Source organism: Falco punctatus (assembly GCF_963210335.1).
Source record: "Falco punctatus genome assembly, chromosome: 6".
Classification (NCBI taxonomy): Eukaryota; Metazoa; Chordata; class Aves; order Falconiformes; family Falconidae; genus Falco; species Falco punctatus.
The window spans coordinates 6,942,428-6,966,469 of NC_137585.1; the positions used below are offsets into that span (position 1 = coordinate 6,942,428).

The 24,042-nt window shown below is 41.1% G+C and overlaps 1 protein-coding gene and 1 long non-coding RNA gene across 5 annotated transcripts in view; one reads left to right on the forward strand and one right to left on the reverse strand.

The window, feature by feature from the left end:
- Positions 1-24,042, reverse strand: part of LOC308066432 — a 79,261-nt gene that overhangs the window by 32,535 nt on the left and 22,684 nt on the right. The window contains exon 1 of one of the 3 annotated variants that reach the window (XR_013929149.1): positions 14,791-14,986. The exons of 1 other annotated variant lie outside the window; for it this stretch is intronic. This is a non-coding gene — a long non-coding RNA (uncharacterized lncRNA). Of the gene's footprint in view, positions 1-6,069; positions 13,918-14,790; positions 14,987-24,042 lie in introns of those variants that run through there. One more of the 3 variants, XR_013929150.1, reaches the window with a different exon arrangement.
- LOC308066416 (cell surface glycoprotein CD200 receptor 1-A-like) lies at positions 662-22,674 on the forward strand. Of its 2 annotated transcripts, XM_080393679.1 has the most exons (6): positions 801-936; positions 13,924-14,232; positions 14,994-15,248; positions 16,062-16,164; positions 17,102-17,153; positions 18,439-22,674. In XM_080393679.1, the coding sequence occupies exons 1-6, from the start codon at positions 852-854 to the stop codon at positions 18,559-18,561; spliced, it is 927 nt and encodes a 308-aa protein (XP_080249805.1). In that variant the 5' UTR covers positions 801-851; the 3' UTR covers positions 18,562-22,674. The 2 variants fall into 2 exon arrangements, with proteins under 2 accessions (XP_080249806.1, XP_080249805.1); XM_080393680.1 differs by lacking the exon at positions 16,062-16,164 and having other exon boundaries at positions 662-936.

Genomic DNA, 24,042 nt, shown 5'->3' on the forward strand with positions numbered 1-24,042 from the left:
AGAAAGGAAAAGAAACCCTGAATCTGAACTTACTACATCAGTGAGGATGTGGGGAAACAGATATAGTATTTTTTAAAAAACCACACGAGTATTCTGAAAAAAACAAACAGTTTTTCAGTGAATTATGTGGGTCAGCTTCAACTACTGTATTATTTCTGTTGAAAAGTATGTAAAATAGGGTTTTCTTTTCCCTCAAAACTCAGTTTCTCTCATTTCCAGGGTCTGGAAAACCTTGTTCAAGATGAGAACTATGCTGCCAGTAGCTAAATAGCTACTGAAGGGAGAAATCATTAAAAATATCACTTACAGAGAAGACTTGAGACTGTTGATTCTTTTGAGGGAGACATGAGGAGGAATTTTCTTGGAGGTGGTGACAAAGAAGTGATAAAGAAGGAGCAGCAGCAGTAGTAGTAGTGGCAGTGACAAATATGAAGAGTAAGTTTTTCTCTAGCTTTCCAAGATTAAGATTTCCTTTTTGATATTAAACTCAGCCTTGAATAATCTCCTCGACTTTTACCCCCTTGAGCTCTGCTGCAGAGTTTATCTCCACTCATCAGCCTCCCGAGCAGAGCCAATGAACGGAAGGCAGAGCTGTTCAATCTGTTTCCTCAGTGTTCGCCCAGGCTCTCGGCACAGGAAGCCTAGTGCTCTGAAAAGACAGAGGGAGGAACCTCTCCAGCTTTGAGGAGCCAGTCGACCAGGAGCACGCACAGCTGGAGGAGAGGAGTGGGAAAGAGGGAGAGAAAACACTGACACTGGCTGCTAAGGATGCGCTGGCAGGCAAGAAATACTCCCCATGACCACAGCTAGGTTGGCGGTGGGATGGATGGAGTGACGGAGCTGCCCGAGTCATGAAAGCAGGAGGCGACATGAAGATTGCTGGGAAGGCTGTGTGTGTTTTTGTGCTGTTCACCATCAAGGTCATGAGTACAGTAGGTGAGTCTAACTGGGACCAGTCAGCCACAGGGATGGAAGGAAGGGAAATATGCACAGCTATTTTCTTTACATAAAAGCTATTCACCATGCTGTGACTTTCCTTAATTACTAAAAGTTATGGAGCACAAGTTAAATGTGCTTCCCCAAAATCCAATCCTACTTTTCTTTCTTCAGGGGCTACAAGGCTGCTGGGAGTTATCCCTATGACTTCCATGTAGGCAGTTATTTAGCGACCCTTAGCCGGGAATGTATCATTTGTCACAGATAGACTTTTTACTCAGACCACTAAATCCACATCATCTGAGAAACTGATCCATTTGACATATTAAAAATATTCCTGGGAAAGTATTTGTGAACTTGAAGGTTCTGGCCATGTGGTTTCTGCTGAAGAGAGGCTGCAGGTGCTCTGAAAAAGGGCAGGGATCTCTTGTGTCTTTCTGAGGAGTGGTGGAAGATCACCGATGTGCTGACAGTAGGGAGCAGTTTCTGGAATTTTGTTCTGAAGCTAACAGGCAAAGTCAGCATCAATAGCAGGAAAGGCTTTTGTGGCAAAGACAGTAGCATTTCTAAGCCTTTCTAACCTTGCCTTCTGGTGTAGTTGACTTGGTTTTAATACAGTTTATGTCTCCCACATTTGCATTTCTAGAGCTTGTGCTCTTCCAGACAGCACACGGCAGTCCAGGGACTTGGCAACAAAACTAGGGATTTGAGCAGCAGTTCCAGAAACTTAAACTGTCTGTGGATAGAGGGAAAAGGCAGATAGGTCTGTGAGATACAAATTAAAACACGGATATCTATGAATAATATGTAACACATAAGCATGTGTCCATTCCTATTAGTCCATTCCCATTATGCACAGGTAGAACTAAACTACATGAACAATAGTTGTTCTATTCCATTTGGCCAGAAAATAAAAATGGCTCCTTGGTGCTGTTTTAAAGCAAAATGGATGCAGTCATCATTGGCAGTGAGGGAACACCTGTCTGTAATGTGTTTGGCTGATCAAATAAGGTATCCAAAATGGTTACCTCAGTGCTACCCATTGGAAAAAATTTAAATACTTCATAAACATTATTAAAGTTTGCAAAAAATTTAAATTTAAAATTTAAAAAAATTAAATACTTCACAAACATTATTAAAAAAACCTCACAACAGGCACACTGGAGGTAAAAATCCTGCCCCTATTCTGCAGGTAAAGAACTATCTCAGAAGAATACTGAGGAACCTGCTCAGGGTCGTACAGGCAGGTTATGGTAATGTCAGAGACAGTTAACATTTTAAAATACAGCTGCTCAAAAAGTAAAGGAGTATGGACATGTCACAAAATGTTGAAGAAAATGGGGAAGACAAAGGAAAATCCTACCAGCAAAAATTCTTTTTAATAATTGACTTTGCTGGAAATATTAAAAAAAAAATCCAATGCCAAAAAGTGGGTTTTTTTTCACCGAAAGGTAATAGGATTTTAACTTCTTAGTGTCTTGGAGCATCAATGATATTCCCCTTCAAAGAACATAGAAAAAGTTGTTCAGTTAAAATCTAATTTCATGCTTGAATGCTGCGCCCCCCCAAAAAAAAAAAAAAAAAAACAAACCACCAAACTATGTCCCCCCTTCTGAAGACTAGAGAAAGCTACTTTTAATGAAGTAAGGTCATGAAAAAACTGCTGTGTGTAACCAGGCTTTATCTACAGTAGCATTTTCCTTAACATTTCCTTGGGTTTTGTGGTTTGGTTAGTCGTTACAAGAGCAGAAGAGGCAGCTTGGAAGCAAGGCTGAGGTCACTTCATGATTGTCCCATCTAGATCTGCCCCCAGGTAGAGCTGGATAATATGCTGCTGAAGCTGCTGGTGCTTGATCTGTACTAACAGTCCTTCTGTGACAATCCTCGTAGCAGCAGCAGTGGAAAAGACTCAAAATCTTTTCAGTAACACTTTGAGGACTTCTCTAATTGAACTAAGCAGACAGGACACCACAGGTGGTTCTGTACATGCTCCAGAGGAAAGGGTATAATGGAGGGTGAGATCTTCAATGAAAGGCTCATGCAATAAATTTCTTTTTATCGGATAGAGATTTGCAGTGGTGGACTGTGTAAGTCTTGCACCTGTAGCTGTATCCTCTGATGATGGATATGACCAAGTGCTTCAGAGGAAGCTGAAAGAAATCCATTGTCAGTAATGAGACGTGATTCTCTGTGGTTGTTCAGTTTTACCAACAGTGAAAAATCAAATGGCATTGCATCAGTGCTGGAATTAGAGTATGTGAGGCGTATAAAAGTGAAGTAGTTTACTGAGCAGCCTGGCTAGAATTCAAGTTTACCTGCATACGCAACTTTCTTGAATGCTATTGCTTTCATTTAGTTTCTTTCTCAATATAACTTGTAAATTCTCTTTCACTAGTGTACTAGTGTTTTATTACCTTCTGACTTTTTCTGTCCTCGTGTGTTTAGTGCTCCTGTCTCTGTTGCTTCCTATTCTAGTTTACCATGGAATCTTGGTGCAGATAAAAAAAAAAAAATCATACTCTAAAACCTGATTCTGGTAAATTTACATTTGTCTCCATTTCAGTATTTCTTTGCTGCTCCTTTGGGTTTATGTGCTGAAATCTTTCTGATTTCTTTTGTCCTAAACACAGCTGAGTCCAAGCAACCTGTTTCTCTTACTCAAATACTTAAAACAGAATTCTGTACTATTAAATTAAGCAAAAATTTCCTCAGAAAACATCTAAATTGCCCTAATACAATCTCCAAAGTGTGTCCTTCTGACATTGATATTTTGTTTTGCTGAGGTCCAAATGCATTGTCTGAACGTGTCTAGTTTCAAAACCATGGAAACAGGGAAGTTCAGTCTTGCAAGCTGACCACGTACTCCATGACTACAAAGCAAATTTCTGTAAGCTTGTAGAAGTACATGCTACTTAAAACTCACAGTTGACATATTTTGTATTTAGAGGTACAATCATTTGTAAGAAAAAAGTGTAGGGAATCTTCTTACGCTGCCTTACCTTTGTGCTGAGTAAGAAAATGTAGGAAGAAAAGTACTATGCTAAAGCTAAGCACTGAACAGGTATGACTGAAATTTTAACCATATAAAAATGAGGTCATAAATGTGTTTTCACAGCAGTCCTTTATCTGTTCTCTGCAAAGTATGAAAAAGAGAGCATACAACCTATTGTTTGCAGTCAATGATCTATTTTTGTTTAGAATAGCAGGACAATGCCACTTAAGCATAAATAAACAGTACAACTTATTTTATTTTTCTTCTCATGAGGAAGAGAGTAAAAGGCCAAGTTCAGGATGCAGAACAGAATATAAAACATGCTGTATTTTTTTCTGTACTGACAAGTAGAAGGGCCCTTTGCACTGTGTTACACGTGGTGTCACAGTGCTACTCTGGAAGATATACTACCCAAGGCACTTTGGCATCCAGCGTAAATCCCTTTTCCCCTCATCCATTCCAGCTCACATTCTGCAAGGATGAAGATCTACTTACTTTGCACACAGAAGTTGCTATGCCAGGTTTAAAGTCTACAGCCAGACAACAGCTTGTTAAATTCAGTGATGACTTATTGTCAGCTGGGGATTTGGCCAATGGTGTTTGTTCTGTAAGCTGGATGACTCTAACACATCATTTAAACACCAATTCCTCCATTAAAGAAGTGTAGCCATCCTTTTTTCTAGAGTTATATTTATATTGAGACATAGCCCATCATATGTGAGGGTGGAAACAAAACTTCAGAAAGGACCCCTACATCACTGCATCAAATTGCCTTTTTTTGCAGGCATTGTATCATTAAACACTTTTCATGAGCAATCTAAGCATCAAAAAAAGCACCCACCTTATTGAAAGGCTGTTTTTCTTCCTGACTGAAGCAAGATTCTCTATTCTAATTTCCAGCCTGAATTTGTTGTACTGCTTATTTTTATTGTTATTACATTTTGAGCTGCTGAATTTCAGCACACATCTATCATTCTACTCATCAAGGTCCTTTTTGTGTGACATTTCCATTCTTTATCTTAATAATGCTATATTCTTCTTGCTTTCAACAGATTTCCTCACACACTCCTGATGCAAATGCCAATGCCATCAGTAAAATCGATAAACAGAATTACCATAAATATCTTCTGCTGAGAAACTTTATTAGCAAGCTACTTTTAACCTGACACCTTTTAACACTGCCTTTTGCTTTCTCTCCTTAATCCAGTTCTTTATCCATCATGTTTCCCTCCACTTGTCCCTCTGTTCTTCAGCTTAATTTATGATTTTCAAGAGGACACTGTATCAAACTGCATCTCTAACTAGGTGAGCTTTAACATCTTTCCTTTGCCCTCAAAATCAGCCGTCTTGAATGACTGCTTGAAAGGATGCTGGAGAAAGCTAAAGAGAATTAAAAGATCATAGAAAAATTAGAAACTAGAAATGGGCAACTGCAAAGGTATATTCTATCTTGAATGGGAAGACTGAAACCTTGGGATCATTATTAAGTTCTGTCAGTGTGCCCACCTCTCTGCAACATCTACAGTCATATTAAAGTTTGCAATCTAAAAAAAATCCAGCCGTGCTGCAGGCATGTAAACCAGAGTTTACAATGACAAAGTATATTTTTCTGACTGTGTTTTAGGGTTGCTATTTCAGCTTGTATGAGACAGAAGGATATTTATATTGCAAGTGACACAGTAATGGTGGCAGAAAAGAAATGTGTTAAAAGGAGACCAAAAGAAGATTTTGAGTACAAGGAAGAAAGGAATTTCTGAAGACAGGAAAAAACCTAAATAGAATTAAATGGGAATAGGAGGTATTTTCAAGGAATAAGGATGAATATGGATAAAAGCGTGTCAGTAGGAAACTAACAATAAAGGTATAAATCTCTTATTGTGTCCTTTTAAGGATACGAAAAAGCTGTGATCGCACTTCAAAAAACAGTCATATGAGCTCAGGCCGTATTTCTATCGTGAAGGTTAGAGTAGCCTAACTACTTACTACTCATCAGACACACAGGGCTGGTTTTCAGCCTACACTCTGCCCTGTGCTGTTGTGGCTACGTTTTCGGAGCCACAAAGCTGCCGTATATGAAAGCCTGTCAGTACTTTAGCGATCCCTGTGCTAATATGAAGCACTTCTATTTGTCTGTCTCTCACCTCATCCCAGACAAGCCTTGCCAAGTGCCACAGGCAGCCTGTGGCGGTAGTAGGGGCGAACAGATGCGGAGCTCAGCCTGTTGTATCTGGCCTCTTCCAAGCGTCCGGTAGGGCATTTTTGATTATGACTTACTATGACTCATATAATATGTTCCTTCCAAGATACAGTTAGTCATTTTCTTGTGGTATGATCATTGTTTCAGTTCATTATACCTCCAAGTTGAATACATTACAATCTGTGGGGTGGGGGTGGTGAGATGCACCAAAACACTGTGGTAGATTGTTACTGTAAGAGATAAAGACACGATAGAATGATGTCTGAGGAAGTAACACAGTCTCTTTACAGTGTGAAAAGATCTTTAACAGCTACATTTCTGAACAGTCTGTGATGGACTTGAGCCATTTTGAGGGGAAAAATATGTTCTACTGTGTGTTAAAACCCGATATAAAGAATAACAGAGGCTGGAAAGCTTTTCTATTTGAAAGCAATCAAAAGCACTTTCAAGCTGTATAGCTGTCTCTGATTTTCTGATGATTCCCCTGAAAATTTTAGTGGCTTCACAATCAAATGTTCCTGTTTTTAAAATCTTTCTTTCTCCTTTTACTGTGAGAAAGACTGAGAAACAGGAGAAATGACTGAGTAAGTGACACCGCAAAGGAACTGGTGCAACTAGTTGTCCATGAAAGCTGTCCAACACACTATATTTAAAAAATAACACACCATGTTAAAAAAAGCAGAACAAAGTCTTTCCCCCAACCTTTTTCAATTACAGTATTCTAGCATGACAACAGTAACCAGAACATTTTTGAAACACAAATGCAAACTCCTCAGCTGAGTTTGTTTTTTCCTAAGAGGATATGTCCGTTTTCAAACGTAAAAGTGGGATCTGTCAGTGCATTGGAATGTGCACTCAATGCACTGGAAGAGAGCTTGAGAACCTTCTCAGACATGGCTTAAAATCTTCAACAGTCAAGGAGAAACAATGAAGGATAGCATAATACTATTGGTATTATATATAGTTAGAAGTCAAATTGGAGGACCTCAGTCTAAAGGCCTCCTACCCTACGCACCAGTCAGATGAGTCTCCAAGATGAAAACTGCTCATGAAGGATTTGCACCCACCACCAAACTAGGATTCTGTAGCCCAGAACTGTACAGAACTCCCAGAACCTGACTTCCCTATTTTTCTACATCAGCGTGACAGATAGCACATACTCCTCGGCTCCTGGGCTCTGCTCGTTCCAGCTAACAGAAAAAAGTTACTGTCATTTTCCAGAGTGCACTCATTTATGAATAATAAGACTGAAAATGAGAAGTTATTTACAGTAAATGTGTAGATACACAATCCTTCATTTCACTCTTCACTCCCGTGTGCAATGACATAGTTAACAGTACTGACATTTAATTGTTGTCCTATGGTTATCACTGCACAGGGATGAACCTGATAGCTCACACCTCTTCAAATTTCTTGTTCTCTGCAGCCCCACAGGCAGTAAAGTCCTTGCTGCACTGGTTATCCCCTTCTTCAGCTACACCAATCTGTCAGTTCAGCTCAGCTACAACATGGGTTTTCACCTTGAGAGAAGTAGCAGTGCAGTGTATTTGTTTCTGGTCCTTTGTTTGAATAGATGAATGCTGACGTGTATGCCACATATACCCTAATGCATCGGGCATAAACTAAACAGCTATCACAGAGGAAACTTTAGCAACTGACTTTAAGTCATTTTAAAGCATGAAATCACCATTCCAGAAAATAGTGGTGCAGTGACAGGGTTGAATGAAAACACTTGCAGCACTGAATCTGTCCTCTTTAACAGAGTAGAACACTGTGATGGTTTGCGCTGGGGGAGAGTTAATTTTCTTCACAGCAGCCAGTATGGGGCTGTGTTTTGGATCTGTGCTGACAACAGTGTTGGTATCACAGGGATGTTTGCATTGCTGCAGAGCCGTGCTTGCCCAGAGCTGAGGCCTGTTCTGCTTCCCACCCACCCCAGCAGCGAGCAGGCTGGGGGGGCACTAGAAGCTGGGAGGGGACACGGCTGGGACAGCTGACCCCAACTGCCCAAAGGGATCTCCCACACCATACGAGGCTCAGCATATGAAGCTGGGGGAAGAAGAAGGAAGGGGAAGACGTTCACAGTTATGGCATTTGTCTTCCCAAGTAACCGTTACGTGTGATGGAGCCCTGCTTTCCTGGAGGTGGCTGAGCACCTGCCTGCTGATGGGAAGTAACGAATGAATCCCTTATTTTGCTTTGCTTGCGTGAGCAGCTTTTACTTTACTTATTAAACTGTCTTTATCTCAACCCATGAGTTTTCTCACTTTTACTCTTCTGATCTCTCCCCCATCCCACCGGGGTGGGGGGAGTGAGTGATCAGCTGGTTGTTCTTAGCTGCTAGCTCTTGTTAAATGACAAATATTTCTGTTTGTTTAGTTTGCCTGCACAGCAGGCACACACCCTTCAGATTTAGTGAAATTCCCAGAGGGAAGGGGAGATTGTGTCTTCCCTCAGAGCTGCTGAGTATGTATCCAGAGTGCAGGCAGGCACAGGCAGCATAAGGATGGCAAAGAAAGCAGATGGGGAGACGTTGGCAAAGGGCTTGGCTGGAGCAGACCCACAAGAAGTCATGGAAGTGATGGAAAAAGGAGCTCAGAAGAGATCATGTGGAATGTGTACAGCCTGACAAGTCACTGAAAGTTGGTAGAGCAGAAGAGAGGGCTGGGGTAAAGAACCTGCTCTGTAGGTGCACAGAGAGCAGGGTAGAGTTATTTTCAGGCCTTTTTTTTTTTTTTTTCATGAGTATAGCTACCAATTCTGTGTTCACTGAAGAGCTTTCGCTTTCTAGCATATTGTTTTATGTTCTAATGAAACACATTTTTAGAGACTAGGTGGATTTTGGTATGCTCACCAGAAACAGAAAGCAGAGCATGTCCAACCTCAGCCCAATATGAGGTCCTGTCAACATCTACAAATTGAAGGAAATGCTATGGCTGACTAGGAAGGACAGGATAAAGATGAAGATAATTTTTATTTAAAGGATTGCCTTTGTGCTAGTGGATCCCGTAGCTATTTACAGATTGATTCCTGACAGTATACATTTTGGACTGCTTTTAAAAAAATCTAACTCTGTAATAAAAACCAGCAGGTCTTGACATCTGATAGACTATATTTTAGCTTGAAATGGACAGAAAAGAAAATCCTCTTTTCATCAGAAATTTTTATGAAAATGGCTGAAACTATTCTTCATCATTTGGAAGTTTCTCATCAAGTATTACCCGATCCCACTCCCATTTTGCTGGTGAGTTACAAGACTTTAGCTCACACAGTTCAAAACCCTAAATTATCTGAACTTGATACTATGCTCTGTGGTAAAATGAAGCAGAGGTATTTTTTTGCATATGCTTTCTTGGAAGAAGAGGAAGCATGGTGGAAGATTTCTGCACCATGTGATAATGTGAGTATCTATGGAAATGGAAGCACTGTAACTGTCCACATGGCTGACAAGCAGGGCTAATAAGCAAATGCCCAGCAGAACTATCAGCCTGGCTACACTGGGTTTGGGACTCAGTCTAGCAGGTATCCACTGCACTCTGCCACCACAGCATGCTTCCATGCCACATTGAACCAGAAGACGATCAAAATAGGCACAGGCTTTGCAGTTAAACCTTGCTCCCTTGCCATTGTGTGTTTTTTTGTTGTTGTTGTTGTGGGTTTTTTTTGGTTGTTTTTTTTTTGTTGTTGTTGTTTCTCTGACTTCAACACAAAGGCAGTTTTAGACAGTTCTTGGGAGAAGGTGAACAGGCTAACAGGATCATAATATAGGATAAAACCCTCTCTTAATAATATATTTCTGTTCTACAGAGATAAAAACACATTCCTTGTTCCACCTTAGGAGGAGGTCTTCAAAGTCCTTTCAGAAATACAAATTAGCCAAACCCTTCAGGATTTTTGGCATATGCATATTCTGTAAAAGAATATGATCTAAAGATCATGTTTCTAGCAGCATGCATGAGAGAAGAGGCAAAGCAAGGAAGAAAGTACACAAGTCATATTTACACTAATGCCACTTATCTGCACTCTACCAATGAAAGAGGGTAGTAAAGTGAAAGCAATTTAAATTTATTATGTTTGTAAGGGCTCTTTACAAAAGTAGGAAGCTGTATGGAGGGATAGAATAAACAAGAAGATTTTTTACTAATTAATCTACTGTTTGGGGAAAAGCTCTTGCCTTGCTAAAAGCCTTCTAAATTAGTAAAAAGATACAGGAGAATTCAGAATCCTTCCACAAATTTGTTGTAAACCTAAAAATGTATTTAAACATGATTCAGTAGATTTTAAGATGACTGGTGTGGCTTATAATTTGAAGTGAGTGGTACCTGATTCATTCAGGGGAGAATATGACAGAAAGGCATAGAAGAAAGCACCGCTTTCACTCCGTTTTTCTTTACAGTCTCGAAGCACGCAAGTGTTTATGTTGAGGAACTTGTATATTGCAATAGGCTGCTTAGGAGATGTAGAGTTGAAAGTCTAGTGAAATGATACTGCTTTAATATGTAAATAAAAGCGTACACAATTAAATATGCACAACAGTGTCATTCCTGCCCAATGTTTGCAAATATCCAAAAAACCCCCAGCCCCGACACACAGGCTGTTTGAATGTTTAGGTTTGCTTAGTCATTTTTAGATGAAGTCAGCCATACTGATGACATGAGTCGGAGGTCTGAGGCTCTTGGCAATGTTAAACTGGGAGAGGAAACACTTTGTTCTCCAATTTTCAGAGACATTCACAGAACTCACATCCAGAAACCATCATGAGACAAAGAGCTTCTTTCAGTTCCTTTCCTGGTAAAATCATCTCAGTTTAAAACACACACCTCACATTTTCTTGAAATGTCATCAAGCAGAAAAATCTTGTCATTTAAAACCACTTCCAATGTAATAGTACATCACAGGACACTGCTGACAATTGAATCAAGGAAACAAGCATTTGTGGGGCTGGTGGGTAATTTGTGTATCAGAAAATGGTGTGAATAGATAGAACTTTTCTTCTTAAGCCATGCTTGGAAACATTAATCAATGAATCCTGGCAGTATTGAGCAGCGGGAAGCTAAATACTGTTTCCTTTATGTAATAAAAATGGGAAGCAGATGGCTTCAGTGAAATATTATTCCCACCTGATTTTCCTCTTCTACCAGCAACACCCCCCCCAAAAAACAAACAAACAAACAAACAACTTCTCAGAATTACACTTTGACTTCCAAATTATAAAGCTGGAGGAACTGATACATTACAGCATTGTACAGTGTGGGGCAATATTACAGCTACACCTACATCAATCTGCAGTAGCGAGGTCTAGGTTTGGAAATGTCTTCACACAAGGGATATTTAGTCCTCAAAATGAAAAGGCAAAAACCTTTAAAGGAATCTGTAAGTAGTTTAAACACAATGAACTGTGTTCATTTCGCAAGCCAGAAATCATTTCCCAGGAACACAGTTGAAACAGAAGGAAAAGTGACTGAGCTCGAATGGTTCAGAAGGTAATGAGATTTCAGACAATGTTTTTAAGGTAAAACCAACTGTAGTTTTCTCAGAGAGGATAACAGTAGTGATTTGACTAATAATTTGAAGTTGATGCTCATTAAGACCATTTCTTACAGCACTGTGAATGTTCAGGAACTGGGCTTCCCATTGTGCCAGCCAGCAGAGGTCATAAAATTCCAACTCTGGGTAGGGGATAGTGAAACACAACAAAATCAGGTCTGGTGTTTCTGAGGAAGACTTTGACAAAGGTTTGATTAATCATGCAAAAGTAGGCTCTTCTAGTTCTTTGCATATTCCAGCTGAACTTTCAATTGCTGCTTTAGTATATCTGCTTGAAAAGTTTGGGGAGGGGGTTAACATTTTTGGAATAATTTGTGAAAAACTTGTTTGTCAGTACAAATCAGGTTGGTTAACTTTTGTTGTCCTTCCAGATTAATGCATGGTTTGAAGGTAGTACTCTGATTTTTCCTGACACTCAGATCTCCGAATGCCACTAAAACCCATTACTCAGCCCAAGTAAAGAGCAACTCAGGGTTCCATCAGAGACACAGAGCACTCAGATCAGTGGTTTAGTCTCAAACTTAAATGGTCACCTATTAAAAGAGGGAATGAGTGAGGTGGAAAATGGAGGCTGGCTTGGGCTACAGCTATGGATATTATTCCTTTTAACTCATCAAGTATCGCATTTAGGAGATTATGAATAAGAAAGTTATTTACCTGTGACAGCTCTTTTCAGGTGATTATTTATATACACACATTGTGGATTTTTGGGGTTGTTTGCTTTTAATTTCAGCAGGATCTAAAGGACACAAAAGTCCCATTCTTTCATGTACTCTTCACACTAGTTTACAACCTGTGCCTGAGACTCTTGTTTTCTCTCAGTCTCAAAAGTGCCTCACAAAGGAGGGTCAGCTGCCAATATAAGTGTAGGCAGCACTAATGCACATATAAGCAACTCATCTTGAAGAAGAGTTACAGGTAACCTTTCTTGTGTCTCTAGCTGCTCGCTCACATGTACATGTGTACTGCAAATAAAACCCACCATGGAATACTTTATTAAGGAAAAGGTCCCAATGTGACTAGTTGAAATAAACCAAAATAACCAACAGTCCCAAAGGTGGCATCATGTTGAGAGGCTTCAATGATCAAAGAAATAGTTAAATTAATTTGGGGCTAGAAACTTGACCCCTCGGATGTGTCAGCTGAAGACACAGGCAGATGAGGGGTCCCAAATCTGGTCAATATAAAGACAGCAAGCATGACTCATGTTAAATATGTGCAAAAAAGAATGAGTCCTGAAAGCTCGTAGAGGAAGAAAACCAAGGCAAATTACTTTCTTGGCTAAGAAGAAATTCAGGGACCCATAGTAAATAAATAAATAAATAAATAAAATATTAAAGGCAATCCTGAGGGTGAATCTTGTATTGAACAAACACTGCACACAGAGGAGCCATAATAGTGATCTGGCTCTCTGTCCTTCTGTGGTAACTTCCAAAAAACAGGAAGGGAGAATTAAGTCCAAGATTTTCCATACAGATAATCTGGCTTCAAGTACATAGTTCATGGATCATGAAAAGATAAAGACAGGAGGTATTGTGCCTGACTCCAAGCAAGAGTCATGTTTTAAAACCCAGAAGAGTCAGCGTCATAGAAAAAATAAAATAAAATCAGCATGTTTCCAAGCAAAGGCAAAGCAGAATTCAAGAACAAGACATACTTACTATTAGAGAGTCAACACAGTTGATACATTAACTGAATGAAGTTTCTCTGAAATTTTAGCCTTGCAAGCAAGAGGCATAGGGATATGGGCATATTTAACACCTTCGTAGCTGTGTGCCTGGCACAAAAATGGGTAGGTCTTACATTTGTGTCCTACAGGGACCACTGCAGTAAAACCAGAACAGTCACGGTGTGAATGCATATGTACACATTGTGTACACTCCCAGTGTGAATTTATATGTTCATAAAGATTCAGAAAATGAAAAGACACCTCTGAGAAGTTAGGAAAAAACCTTTACTCCTGCACAAAGCTCCACCATGGTTATTTGTTACACCTCTAAGAGGTATATACAAGGCCTTAGCCCACAGTGTTGTTGATAGTATTGACAGGGTAAACTATAATAGTCCACTGGCTCCATAATCCACAGCTGTAATAGGAGATGACAGACAATTCGCAGATGAGCATGGACAGGACCGCACGCTGGTGTGTGACCATGCACACATTTCTCTGTGAAGCACAGAGCAGAACTCCAAGGCTATGGGTGATGTCCCTGGCACGTTCTCACATGTCCTTCTCCTTTCTCTCCTGCAGGGAACCTCGAAGTGTCAGCAATGGTAGGTAGCACCTCTGTGCTCACCTGCACTCCCAGACCAAATACAACTATGATAATATGGAAAATGAGCCCCAAGGTTGGAGGGCCCTGCACCTTGGGATACAGGGCTGATCACCACAAGACAGACAGAACAAACTGCAGTGACAGCATAAACTGGAGATCCAGACCAGATCGGGATCCTGCCCTTGAGATACGGCAAGTGGGAATAGCCCATGAGGGAAACTACACCTGCGAAGTAGTAGCAACAGAAGGGAATTTCCATGAGATGTACCACCTGACCGTGCTGGGTAAGGGGCTCCTTCCTCATTTTACAGTTCTGCAAAGGACCCTGTCTGTGCCTGGACGTACAAAGCTCCTCTCTCCATGCACCGGGGGAAGTGTGCAGTAAGAAAAGGACCTTTCTTGCTGGGAGAAAGTGTCATGCATTTCATTGGTAGTAGCTGTGTGTCTCCCTTCTTACGTCCAAACCTCTTCTCCCTTCTGCTACCCCCTTTTCCACTGTCTAATTAGAAGAAAGAGGTGTGAAGCAATTTCCAGTATACTAAAAGAGGACCCTGCACACACATCCACTTATCCCATAGATTCAATCATTAATAAATTAAGAGAACTAAAGCAGCTGACAGTAACACTTCCAAGTGCTGAGATACTCTGTCAAAGACGGGGTGTTGTTACCCAGACTGTAGGAGGGGACCCATTTCCTCTCATGCTGGCATTCAGATACATCTTAAACCACATGTACTATGGCTGCTTAGCACAAAAGTCTAATTCAGCCCTGCGCTTGGGATAAGCCCCCCTGCAATGTCCAAGAAAACCTCCTCTAATGGCACATGGCTGCGGTGACTCACCTGAATGGGGGAGAGTTGTCCAAAAGGGAAAAAGGAGGCACGATCTTGGTCTCTTGTGACTTTGGCCCATGTCGCTGTAACGGGGTGGCGCCTCCAACCTTCTTCTCCTCTTTGCACTGTACATTTTAGGTAGAGAACAAGAACATCATATCCCAACTGCAGCAAACTAACTCCATGCATCTCCCCCCCCTGATGCTTTGCAGTCCCCCCCAGGCTGACCGTGCGCTGTGATGATGACGATGGGAGGCCGGTGTGCGAGGCAGGGGCAGGGAGGCCGGCTGCTCAGATCTGGTGGGTCCCAGAGAGCAACTACTCCCCCAGGGAAGAAGCCCATGACAACGGGACAGTGACTGTTCTCAGCAAGTTCGCAGCATATAGCACCAACGTGACTAATGCAACCTGCTTCATGTCCCACCCAGTGTGGAACCAGAGCATGGACGTAGGCTGTCCTCCCCCAGGTAAGCTTCTCTTTGTTTGTTTGCTGTTTAAAATCCTGGTCGGCTTCCAGTGCATTTCTGTTCCTTCTAGGGACAAAAATCCATAAAAACTATAGAAACCTTCAGTGAAGTCCTATATAGACAAGAGTACCGTCCCCAGCTGCCTTTGCCCCGAAACATCACCAGCTTGTTTGTGTTCTAGACACTATTTTCGAATGGGTTCTTCTCTAAGAAGGATATACATAAGTGTGATAGTATTCTTTTGGTATTGGAAATGTTGTTGGGTACAGAGAAAAAGCAGTCATGACTTTATAGTGTCAAAATAATCTCTGAAGCAGAACATAAGCAATTTTTTTTTTTATATGCAAATGTAAAGTCTCTTACTGAAATCATGGCAAGGGAGAGAAAGAGAACCTACTCTTGTGTGGCCAGCAGAAAGAAAGAAAACATTTCATTGCAAGTTGTGAATGTCTGAGACTGTACGACATTTGGTTTCTGGGTTTTGCTTTTTTTTGTTGCTTTTGAGAACTATGTGAGTTGCAGTACTGAGATATGCTGAGTCCTTGACAGGATCTCAGGTATGGCTTAGTGAAAAAATATTGTGAGTGTTCACTGTGGGATTTGTGGGATCTGCTTTTGTCTCTGATACAGACTCCATTTGTGTTTCTCAGACAAATTTCGTTACTGACTTTCCCTTCTGCTGAAGGGGATTATGTTTATTATATGAGCATGCTGAGAATGTGTGTATGTGCTAAAGCAGCTTTAATCTGTACTGAAATAATAGAGAAATGGAGCAGTGAGAAGATACAACTGATGCTAACTCTTTGTGTTTAGAGAACACGAACCTTACCCGGTTGTATGTCTCCATCATTCTTTGTTTCCTGAGCATTATCCCCTTCGTGGCTGTCATGTACTATTTTAAGCTCCACATTGACAGGTATGTATGACAGGGTGCTAAGGAAAGATTTTCTAGTGCTAGAAGAAATCTTTAAGTACTGTTTCTGTCTTGAAATCATATAATTCTGTCAGTCTGTGCTGTTTATGAATAACTGAATGAACTACATCAGATATTTCTATACTGCAGACACTGTACGTTGCACACATCTTCACTGAATAATGCACCTGAGTAAAATAAAAATAGGTAGCATTTGCAGAGGAACCTCATTGCATTGACTGTTATGCTAAAGGGGAGCTCTTCATTCTAAAGGAAACTGGGAGAGTAAGGCTGTTCTTCAGATACTGTGATAGTCTGTCAGTGTCTCTCTTGTTTAGATCAGGGGTTGCTCCTGATGCCTAATAAGTTCTATCAAGTACCAGAGGACTTAGCCAGTGCTATCCTGCCATATCCACAGAGGGGACAGCAGATTGTATCTGTATTTATGAAAAAGCATCCTGGGTGAAGCTGGACTCTAGCCCCTTTAGGATTTGCTATGGAGAAAAAAGCAGTAAATCATTTGTGCAGAGAAAGGCTGAATTAGCATCTGTACCGAGTACCTCAGCTATGTTCCCTCCTTCCCCTATTCCAAAACTGCTTTTCTCTCAAACCTTCTCCCTCAGAGGTGAAGAATTAGTTCAATACAATTTCACTAACTTCAAATTGTACAACCTTTCAGAGGACTTTGATTTTAATCTGCTTCCACTTTGTGCTTAAGCGCCCACAAACATGAGAAAAGACCTCTAAAGAAAGTCAGGATGCCATATTTTCAGGATCAAAAGTCAAAAGAGAGAGGCATGAGAAGGATTTTTGGCTTTACTCTTGATGACAAAAAGAATAAATGTTTCATAAGCTTGCGAGCAAAGAAACCGAGCTGTGATCCAGCCAAACCTAGGATTGAGGAAGGATTGTGTTTTAATACCCGTTTTCTTTTCCACAGACTGTGCCACAAAACCAAAACTCCTGAAACTGCTCCCACAGATTCCCCACAGGTAAGGAGAATGATGCAAATTCAACCATCACCAAATCAGCGATCTTCTGGTAGCCCTGAAAACATGGTCCGTAAAGGGAAACCATGAAATTTTTACTCTCTGCTTTCAGCAGGTGCTACTGTGTCTTGTCTGTTTGCTCTTAACTGTATCTGAGGACAAAACAAAGCCTAGCATCACCGTCATTTTGACTTAGAGCAAATAATAGAGGCATGTTTCAACAGCAAAGGCTCAGCAACTGCCATCTTTACCCGAGTATAAGAGTGAGTTCCACCACATCTCCCTGGTCATATCAGATATGCTGACCACAACTGCTGTATAAACAGCAACAGTACTGAGGAGGTGAGGCAGTATCATGGGAATATTAACAAAGCTATTAGTAAACAAGAGGATCAAACAACCAAATTAACAGACACAGGGGAGAACAAGAATATCCCTCTTGGGATATTGTGCAAGTTTTGAAGGCCACTCTTTATCTTGTATGGTCAATCCACAATCAAATAACCAACGATACTGAAGACAAAACATTTATAAAACAATGGAAGGAGTGCTGAGCTGCAAGCTGGGGGGTATTTTTGAATTCCCCATGCTGTTTCAATTGCTCTGTGTAGCTGAGCAATTCACCCAACAGCTCTGTGTCTCTGTTCTCTGCTACCAAACATAAATAACAGCATTTCTATGCAGGCAAGACATGTTACACCTATATTATGAATATCTGTGCACCTACAGTAAACACTAGGTTCAAATTCTGTCATCAGTTAAAAAAGTGTTTCAGTTTCAATTTCTGAAAAGACTTAGTTAATTCTAGTTACTGTTATTGCTGTCCTACCTCCCAGTTGTTGATGACAGATGCAGCTGCATTTAATGTAAAATAATGACTGAAGTACCAGTCTGTCACATCATGCAACTTTCATTAGCGTGTCTGTAGAATGAAATTGTAGACTGATGGAAGAATCTATCACAGTCAAGACTCTAACATGTTATTTGCTCTTTCTAGAGAATTAGACCCTAATACAATTTTTTTCACTCTGAAGTAAGTGGAGTAGAAGGAGAGGAAAAAGAAGCAGGTGAACAAATACCTCAGCTTTACCATTCAAATCTTTAACAGAAACAGCAAAACAGGTTCTTTGCTAGAAAAAACAATAGTTGTTTTTATCTTGAGTCCAAGAAGAATAAATATGGGAGCACTATTTCCCAGTTACATTCTTCAGTCCAGATGAAATGCTTGCAGAGTCGTGCCAAACTAAATTGCCCCTTGTATTTACAGTTTTTGGTTTTGTTTTGCTAGGAAGACACAATGGAAGTGGAACCTTATACTATTTATGTGCAGAAGGAAAATGTAATTTACAACTCAGTATCTGATCTGACAGCGGGGCAGAATCTTCCACAAGGACTGTCACCAGCAACATGAATGATTCAACAACACTGGAAAGGGAGAGAAACACTTTATAAAACACCGGTTAGAGAAAGAAATTTCTCAGAGGATTTCTTCAGATTTTGGGGCAACAGAGCTCGCTACGTCTGTTCAAACACCTGTGCTTGCTGATGAGTCTGTATAGTTCTTTTTTCCCCTGTTTTGCCTTCTTCCTTGGGAAAGAGGTTTCCTGTTATTCCTTGGGAAAACGTGACTGACCCCATGCCATAACTTTTCCTGGAAAAGCTGTTGTGATCAGTCTTCCTTTTGCTGTTCTTGCCTTGGAGATCCTAGTTTTGCCAGTCACTTCTAGGCATTACTTTGATGCACTTGACACTATATTGCACACATTCGGGAGATGGAAGGAGTGTTATGTCTGAACTAAACTGAAACACTCTTCAATCAATAGCCACTTTTTTCTAATTTACAAATTACTAACATAGTGGCCTGAGTACTGATCATCACGGAATAACTCAATTGGCAGAAGGTATTGGTAGGGAAGACCTTTAATACCCTAGCCCTGAAAACGGAAACGAGTGATGAATTTAAAGGTCATCCACTAAGAAAGACACTTCGCTGCATGGTTAATTACTTGTTAGGTTCACATTCAGTATTTCCACTAAATGTTTGTTCTGTATTTCAGATCATTGTTATGATTATTTTTCCATAACATTTTCTGAAAATAGGGTATTCTTCTCTTTCTTAAGAGTATTGTCATCAAGAAATTGTAAAAGAATCAGGTTACTCAAATCCAGTAAGCTACTTCTAACAGAAAAGAAATCCAATATTTCACAAAACGAAACAAGTTCAAATATACCTTCTATAACTGTGCAATAATGTACAAAAAAGATAAAATGCTTGCTAATTCTAATCATATTTATTTTAACTACCACAACTGAAGATTTTTTCATTCATATGCCTAGATATTTTATTGATATTCTTTTAAATATATTTGCAAGCCTACTTTTTAATGTGTAAGTTAGCTTATATTTCTTAATTTGTCTCATGTTGAGGTAACTTCTCACCTTCCCAAAATATCCTTTGGGAGTAAGTCAAATAAACTGTCCTCTATATACTAGCAGTTCTCAAACTTTTTGGATTGATACATTACTAGCTAAAATAGGAACTGGCTTTACAGTAAGAGTAAAGAAATCCTCTGTTTAAAGTAAACCTCTGTTTACTACCTCTTATTCCAGTATTTTTAAAGACTGACTAGATACTTGGTTTGATGGTGGAATCAGAAGAACTAGATTTTTCCTTTAGATCACAGAATCATAGATCATAGATCTTCAAGAAGACAGTCTTAAAGGTGCAGAAGCAGGCCATCCCCATGTGCCGAAAGGCAAGTGTTGGAGGAGAAGCCCGGCCTGGCTGAATAAAGAGCTTTTGCTGGAACTCAGGTAAAAGAAGAGAATTTATCACCTTTGGAAGAAGGGGCAGGCAACTCAGGAGAACTGTAAGGATGTTGTTAGGTTATGCAGGGAGAAAATTAGAAAGGAGAAAGCCCAGCTAGAACTTAAGATGGCCACTGACATAAAGGATAACAAAAAATGTTTTTACAAATCTATTAGAAACAAAAGGAGGGCCAAGGATAATCTCCATCCTTCATTGGATGTGGCGGGGAACATTGCCACAAAAGATGAGGAAAACGCTGAGGTACTTAATGCTTTCTTTGCTTGTCTTTACTAGTCAGACCAGTTACCTTCAGGGTACTCAGTCCTCTAGCTGGAAGTCTGTGACAAGGAGCAGAATGAAGTCCCCACAGTCCAGGAGGAAACAGTGACCTGCTGCTCCACTTAGACGTGCACAAGTCTATAGGGCCGAATGGGATCCACCCGAGGGCACGGAGGGAGCTGGCGAAGGAGCTCGCCAAGCTGCTCTCCATCATTTATCAGCAGTCCTGGCTAACCAGGGAGGTCCCAGCAGACTGGAGGTCAGCCAGTGTGGCACCCATCTACAAGAAGGGCAGGAAGGAGCATCTGGGGAACTACAGCTCTGTCAGCCTGACCTCGTGCCGGGGCAGGTTATGGAGCAGATCACCCTGAGTGCCATCACGTGGCACATGCAGGACAATGGGGCCATCAGGCCCAGCCAGCAGGGGTTTATGAAAGGCAGGTCCTGCTTGGTGAGCCTGATCTCCTTCTATGACATGATGACCCACCTAGTGTGTGAGGGAAAAGCTGTGGATGTTGTGGATGTGCCTGGGCCTTGGTAAAGCCTTTGACACCATCTCCCACAGCATCTCCTGCAGACACTGGCTGCTCATGGCTTTGATAGGTGAACTCTACACTGCGTAAAAAGCTGGCTGGCTGACCCCAAAGAGTGGTGGAGAATGGAGCTACATCCAGCTGGTGGCCGGTCACAGGTGCTGTTCCCCAGGGCTCAGTACGGGGGCCAGTCCTGCTTAATATCTTTATCGACAATCTGGATGAGGGGATCAAGCGCACCCTCGGTAAGTTTGCACACAACACGAAGTTGAGGGGGGGAGTGTTAATCTGCTTGAAGGTAGGAAGACTCTGCAGAGGGGTCTGGACAAGCTGGACCAGTGGTTTGAGGCCAGCTGTGGGAAGTTCAACAAGAAAAAGTTCTGGGTCCTGCAATTGGGTCACAACAACCCCATGCAATGCTACAGGCTTGGGGCAGAGTGGCTGGAAAGATGCCTGGGGAGAAGGACCTGGGGTGCTGGTTGACAGCCACCTGAACATGAGCCAGCAGTGTGGCCCACGTGGCCAAAAAAGGTCAACAGCATCCTGGCTTGTATCAGAAGTAGTGTGACCAGCAGGACTAGGGCTGTGATCATCCCCCTGTACTCAGCACTGGTGAGGCCACAACTTGAATCCTGTGTTCAGTTTTGGGCCCCTCACTACAAGAAAGACCTTGAGGTGCTGGAGCGTGTCCAGAGAAGGGCAATGAAGCTGGTGAAGGGTCTGGAGCACAAGTCTTATGAGGAGCGGCTGAGGGATCTGGGGTTGTTTAGTTTGGAGAAAAGGAGGTTCAGGGAGGACCCTATTGCTCTCTACAACTACACAAAAGGAGGTTGTAGAAAGGTGGGGCCGGCCTCTTCTCCCAGATAACAAACAATCTGACAAGAGGAAATGGCCTCAGATTACACCAGGGGAGGTTTAGATAGGCTATTAGGAAACGTTTCTTCATGGAAAGGGTGGTCAAGCATTGGAACAGGCTGACCTGAGACATGGTGAGATCAGCATCCCTGGAAGTGTTCAAAAAACATGCAGATGCAGTGCTTAGAGACACGGCTTAGTGGTAGACTTGGCAGTCCTGGGTTAACGGTTTAAACTGATGACCTTAAAGGTCTTTTCCAACCTAAATGATTCTGTGATTCTACAATTCTATGAAATGTCTTCGACACACATTGCTAGAGATTTCTTTTGTGATAGCCTCCTGAGGGCTATGACCCCATGGCTGGAAAACAGATTTCCAAATTGATCGCAGTTCCTAAATGTATTAGTCATGTAAACTGATACAATTGGTTATTTATTCTCATCTAGCAGCTATGAAACAGCCACTTTTGTCCAGGTGCTCTCTGCATGCAAGAATTGTTCTCCATTTCTGTATGTTATTTTAGAATGGAAGGCAACAAAAGTCAGTATGAATCAGCTACAAACAAGTTTTAAAGGAACCTCAGTTTCCAGTGACTTACCAAAGAGAGCCAGTCAACTCAGTCATTCCTCTGAAATTCCCCACTTAATATAGGTGTAATACTGTCCAATGATTTCTTCCCACGCAAAAACAGTGCCATCACTTCTTACACTTTTTTTCTGTGGACTAGAAAGTCATTTATGTTGTTCAACATCCACAAAGTTGATCCTATGAGACAGCAGCTCTTGAAGGTAGACTCTTGCCAGTTTACATGTAACATATTATAGTTACCGAAGTATAATACCTGCTGACCTGCTGTCTGTAGGGGTTTATGATCCTTTACAGGCCTATTACACTGGATTAAATCATGTATGTTCCAGACCTGGATGTTGCTAAGTTGCTAACTGGTTGATTGTATCCTTCATCCTCTACTTTGTTTCACATTCAGGTCTGCTATATTTGGAAAGCAGGATTTTAATTTGTGACTGTAATAAATAATATGAGCTAAGAGTCTTGCGTACACACACACATACAAATATGCTCTTTTTCCATAGTAGCACAGAAGGTCTAGAGGAAAGTCCTTCCTGCACTCCTCTTCCTCCATCAGGGTACTTGCTACTTCTCTTTGCAATGTGCTGCTGTTGTGCTGCAGTCATCCTCCATGCAAAAGTGCTGTGTTGACTGTCTCTCAGCAGTCAGGCAAGCCTGCCCTCTAAACTCCCCAGAATGTTGCGAAGTCACAGGAAGAAAGTCAGCAACTTTTCAGCTCTCCCCATGAAGAAAGGTTTTGGCTTTAACCACATTTACCAATGCTATCTCTTGCTGCAACATTTCATTTTGCTAAATTTGTATCGCCCGGTTTTACTGCTATATTTTATCTTCACACACACATTCCAGTCTCTTGACAGTTTACAAGTGCCATTCCCGCTCTAATCAGGGCGTTAATAAACATGGTTCTCTTACTGAGCTCACATGCACAGCAAGTCAGCAGATTCAGTACTGTTGTGCATCCACAGAGCAGCTGCTCACCCAACAGCAGCAGGCTTCCTTCAGACTAAGGGCATAATCTTTAAGATGGCACTGGCAGTACTAAAAAATGGATACACTACAAATCCTGAGACTGAACATAGCTTCTGTACCTACATCAGTTCTTGGGCCTCTCTAACCAGAAATAATTTCCCAAATAATAAAGAACAAAATCAAGCCTGTCATCACCCGTTTAAAGCACCGCGTAAGATTGCATTAAATGGCAAATTTGGGCAGAAAGGTCATTATATCATCACTTACCTGCTTCAAACAGCTTCCTTAACAACAGAAAGTGGTGTTTCAGATATTATCCTGTCTCTGCAGCCCAACAGGTTTCAGGACTTACAACTACAGTCTCCTGCCAGTATCATCTACTCATCTTTGTGGTTTACTACTTACAGCCTAGTTTGCAATCCTGCTTCCATCATAGACCTTCTGGTTCAGTGTGTGACTGCTCTGTAGTTCTGCCCAGCTAACTTCCAGTTATGAATTAAAATTACTTCAGTATCCTCTGTTTTCATCCAACTGGCAACAGAAATGTAAGTTTTTTCATTAGAGCTGGATGACTTTCACATGAGCACTGACATAGGCACCTGCCTCTAGACATGGCAGGGACTTCCTCATACAAATCTAAAGAATTAGTGTGTTTCCTTTTACAAATCTAGAGAATGAGTGTTCTCTAGTGTTTGTTGGCAAACAAACACTACAGAAAAGTTTTTCAAAAACATTACTTAAAAGAAATAAAAAAGATCAAAAATCTTTATAAGCAGAACAAAAGCTGATTCATATGTAACTGGTAGTGAAAGAAAAGTAAGCAATGCATTTAGTCATAACTAGAAAGCAAGCTCAAAA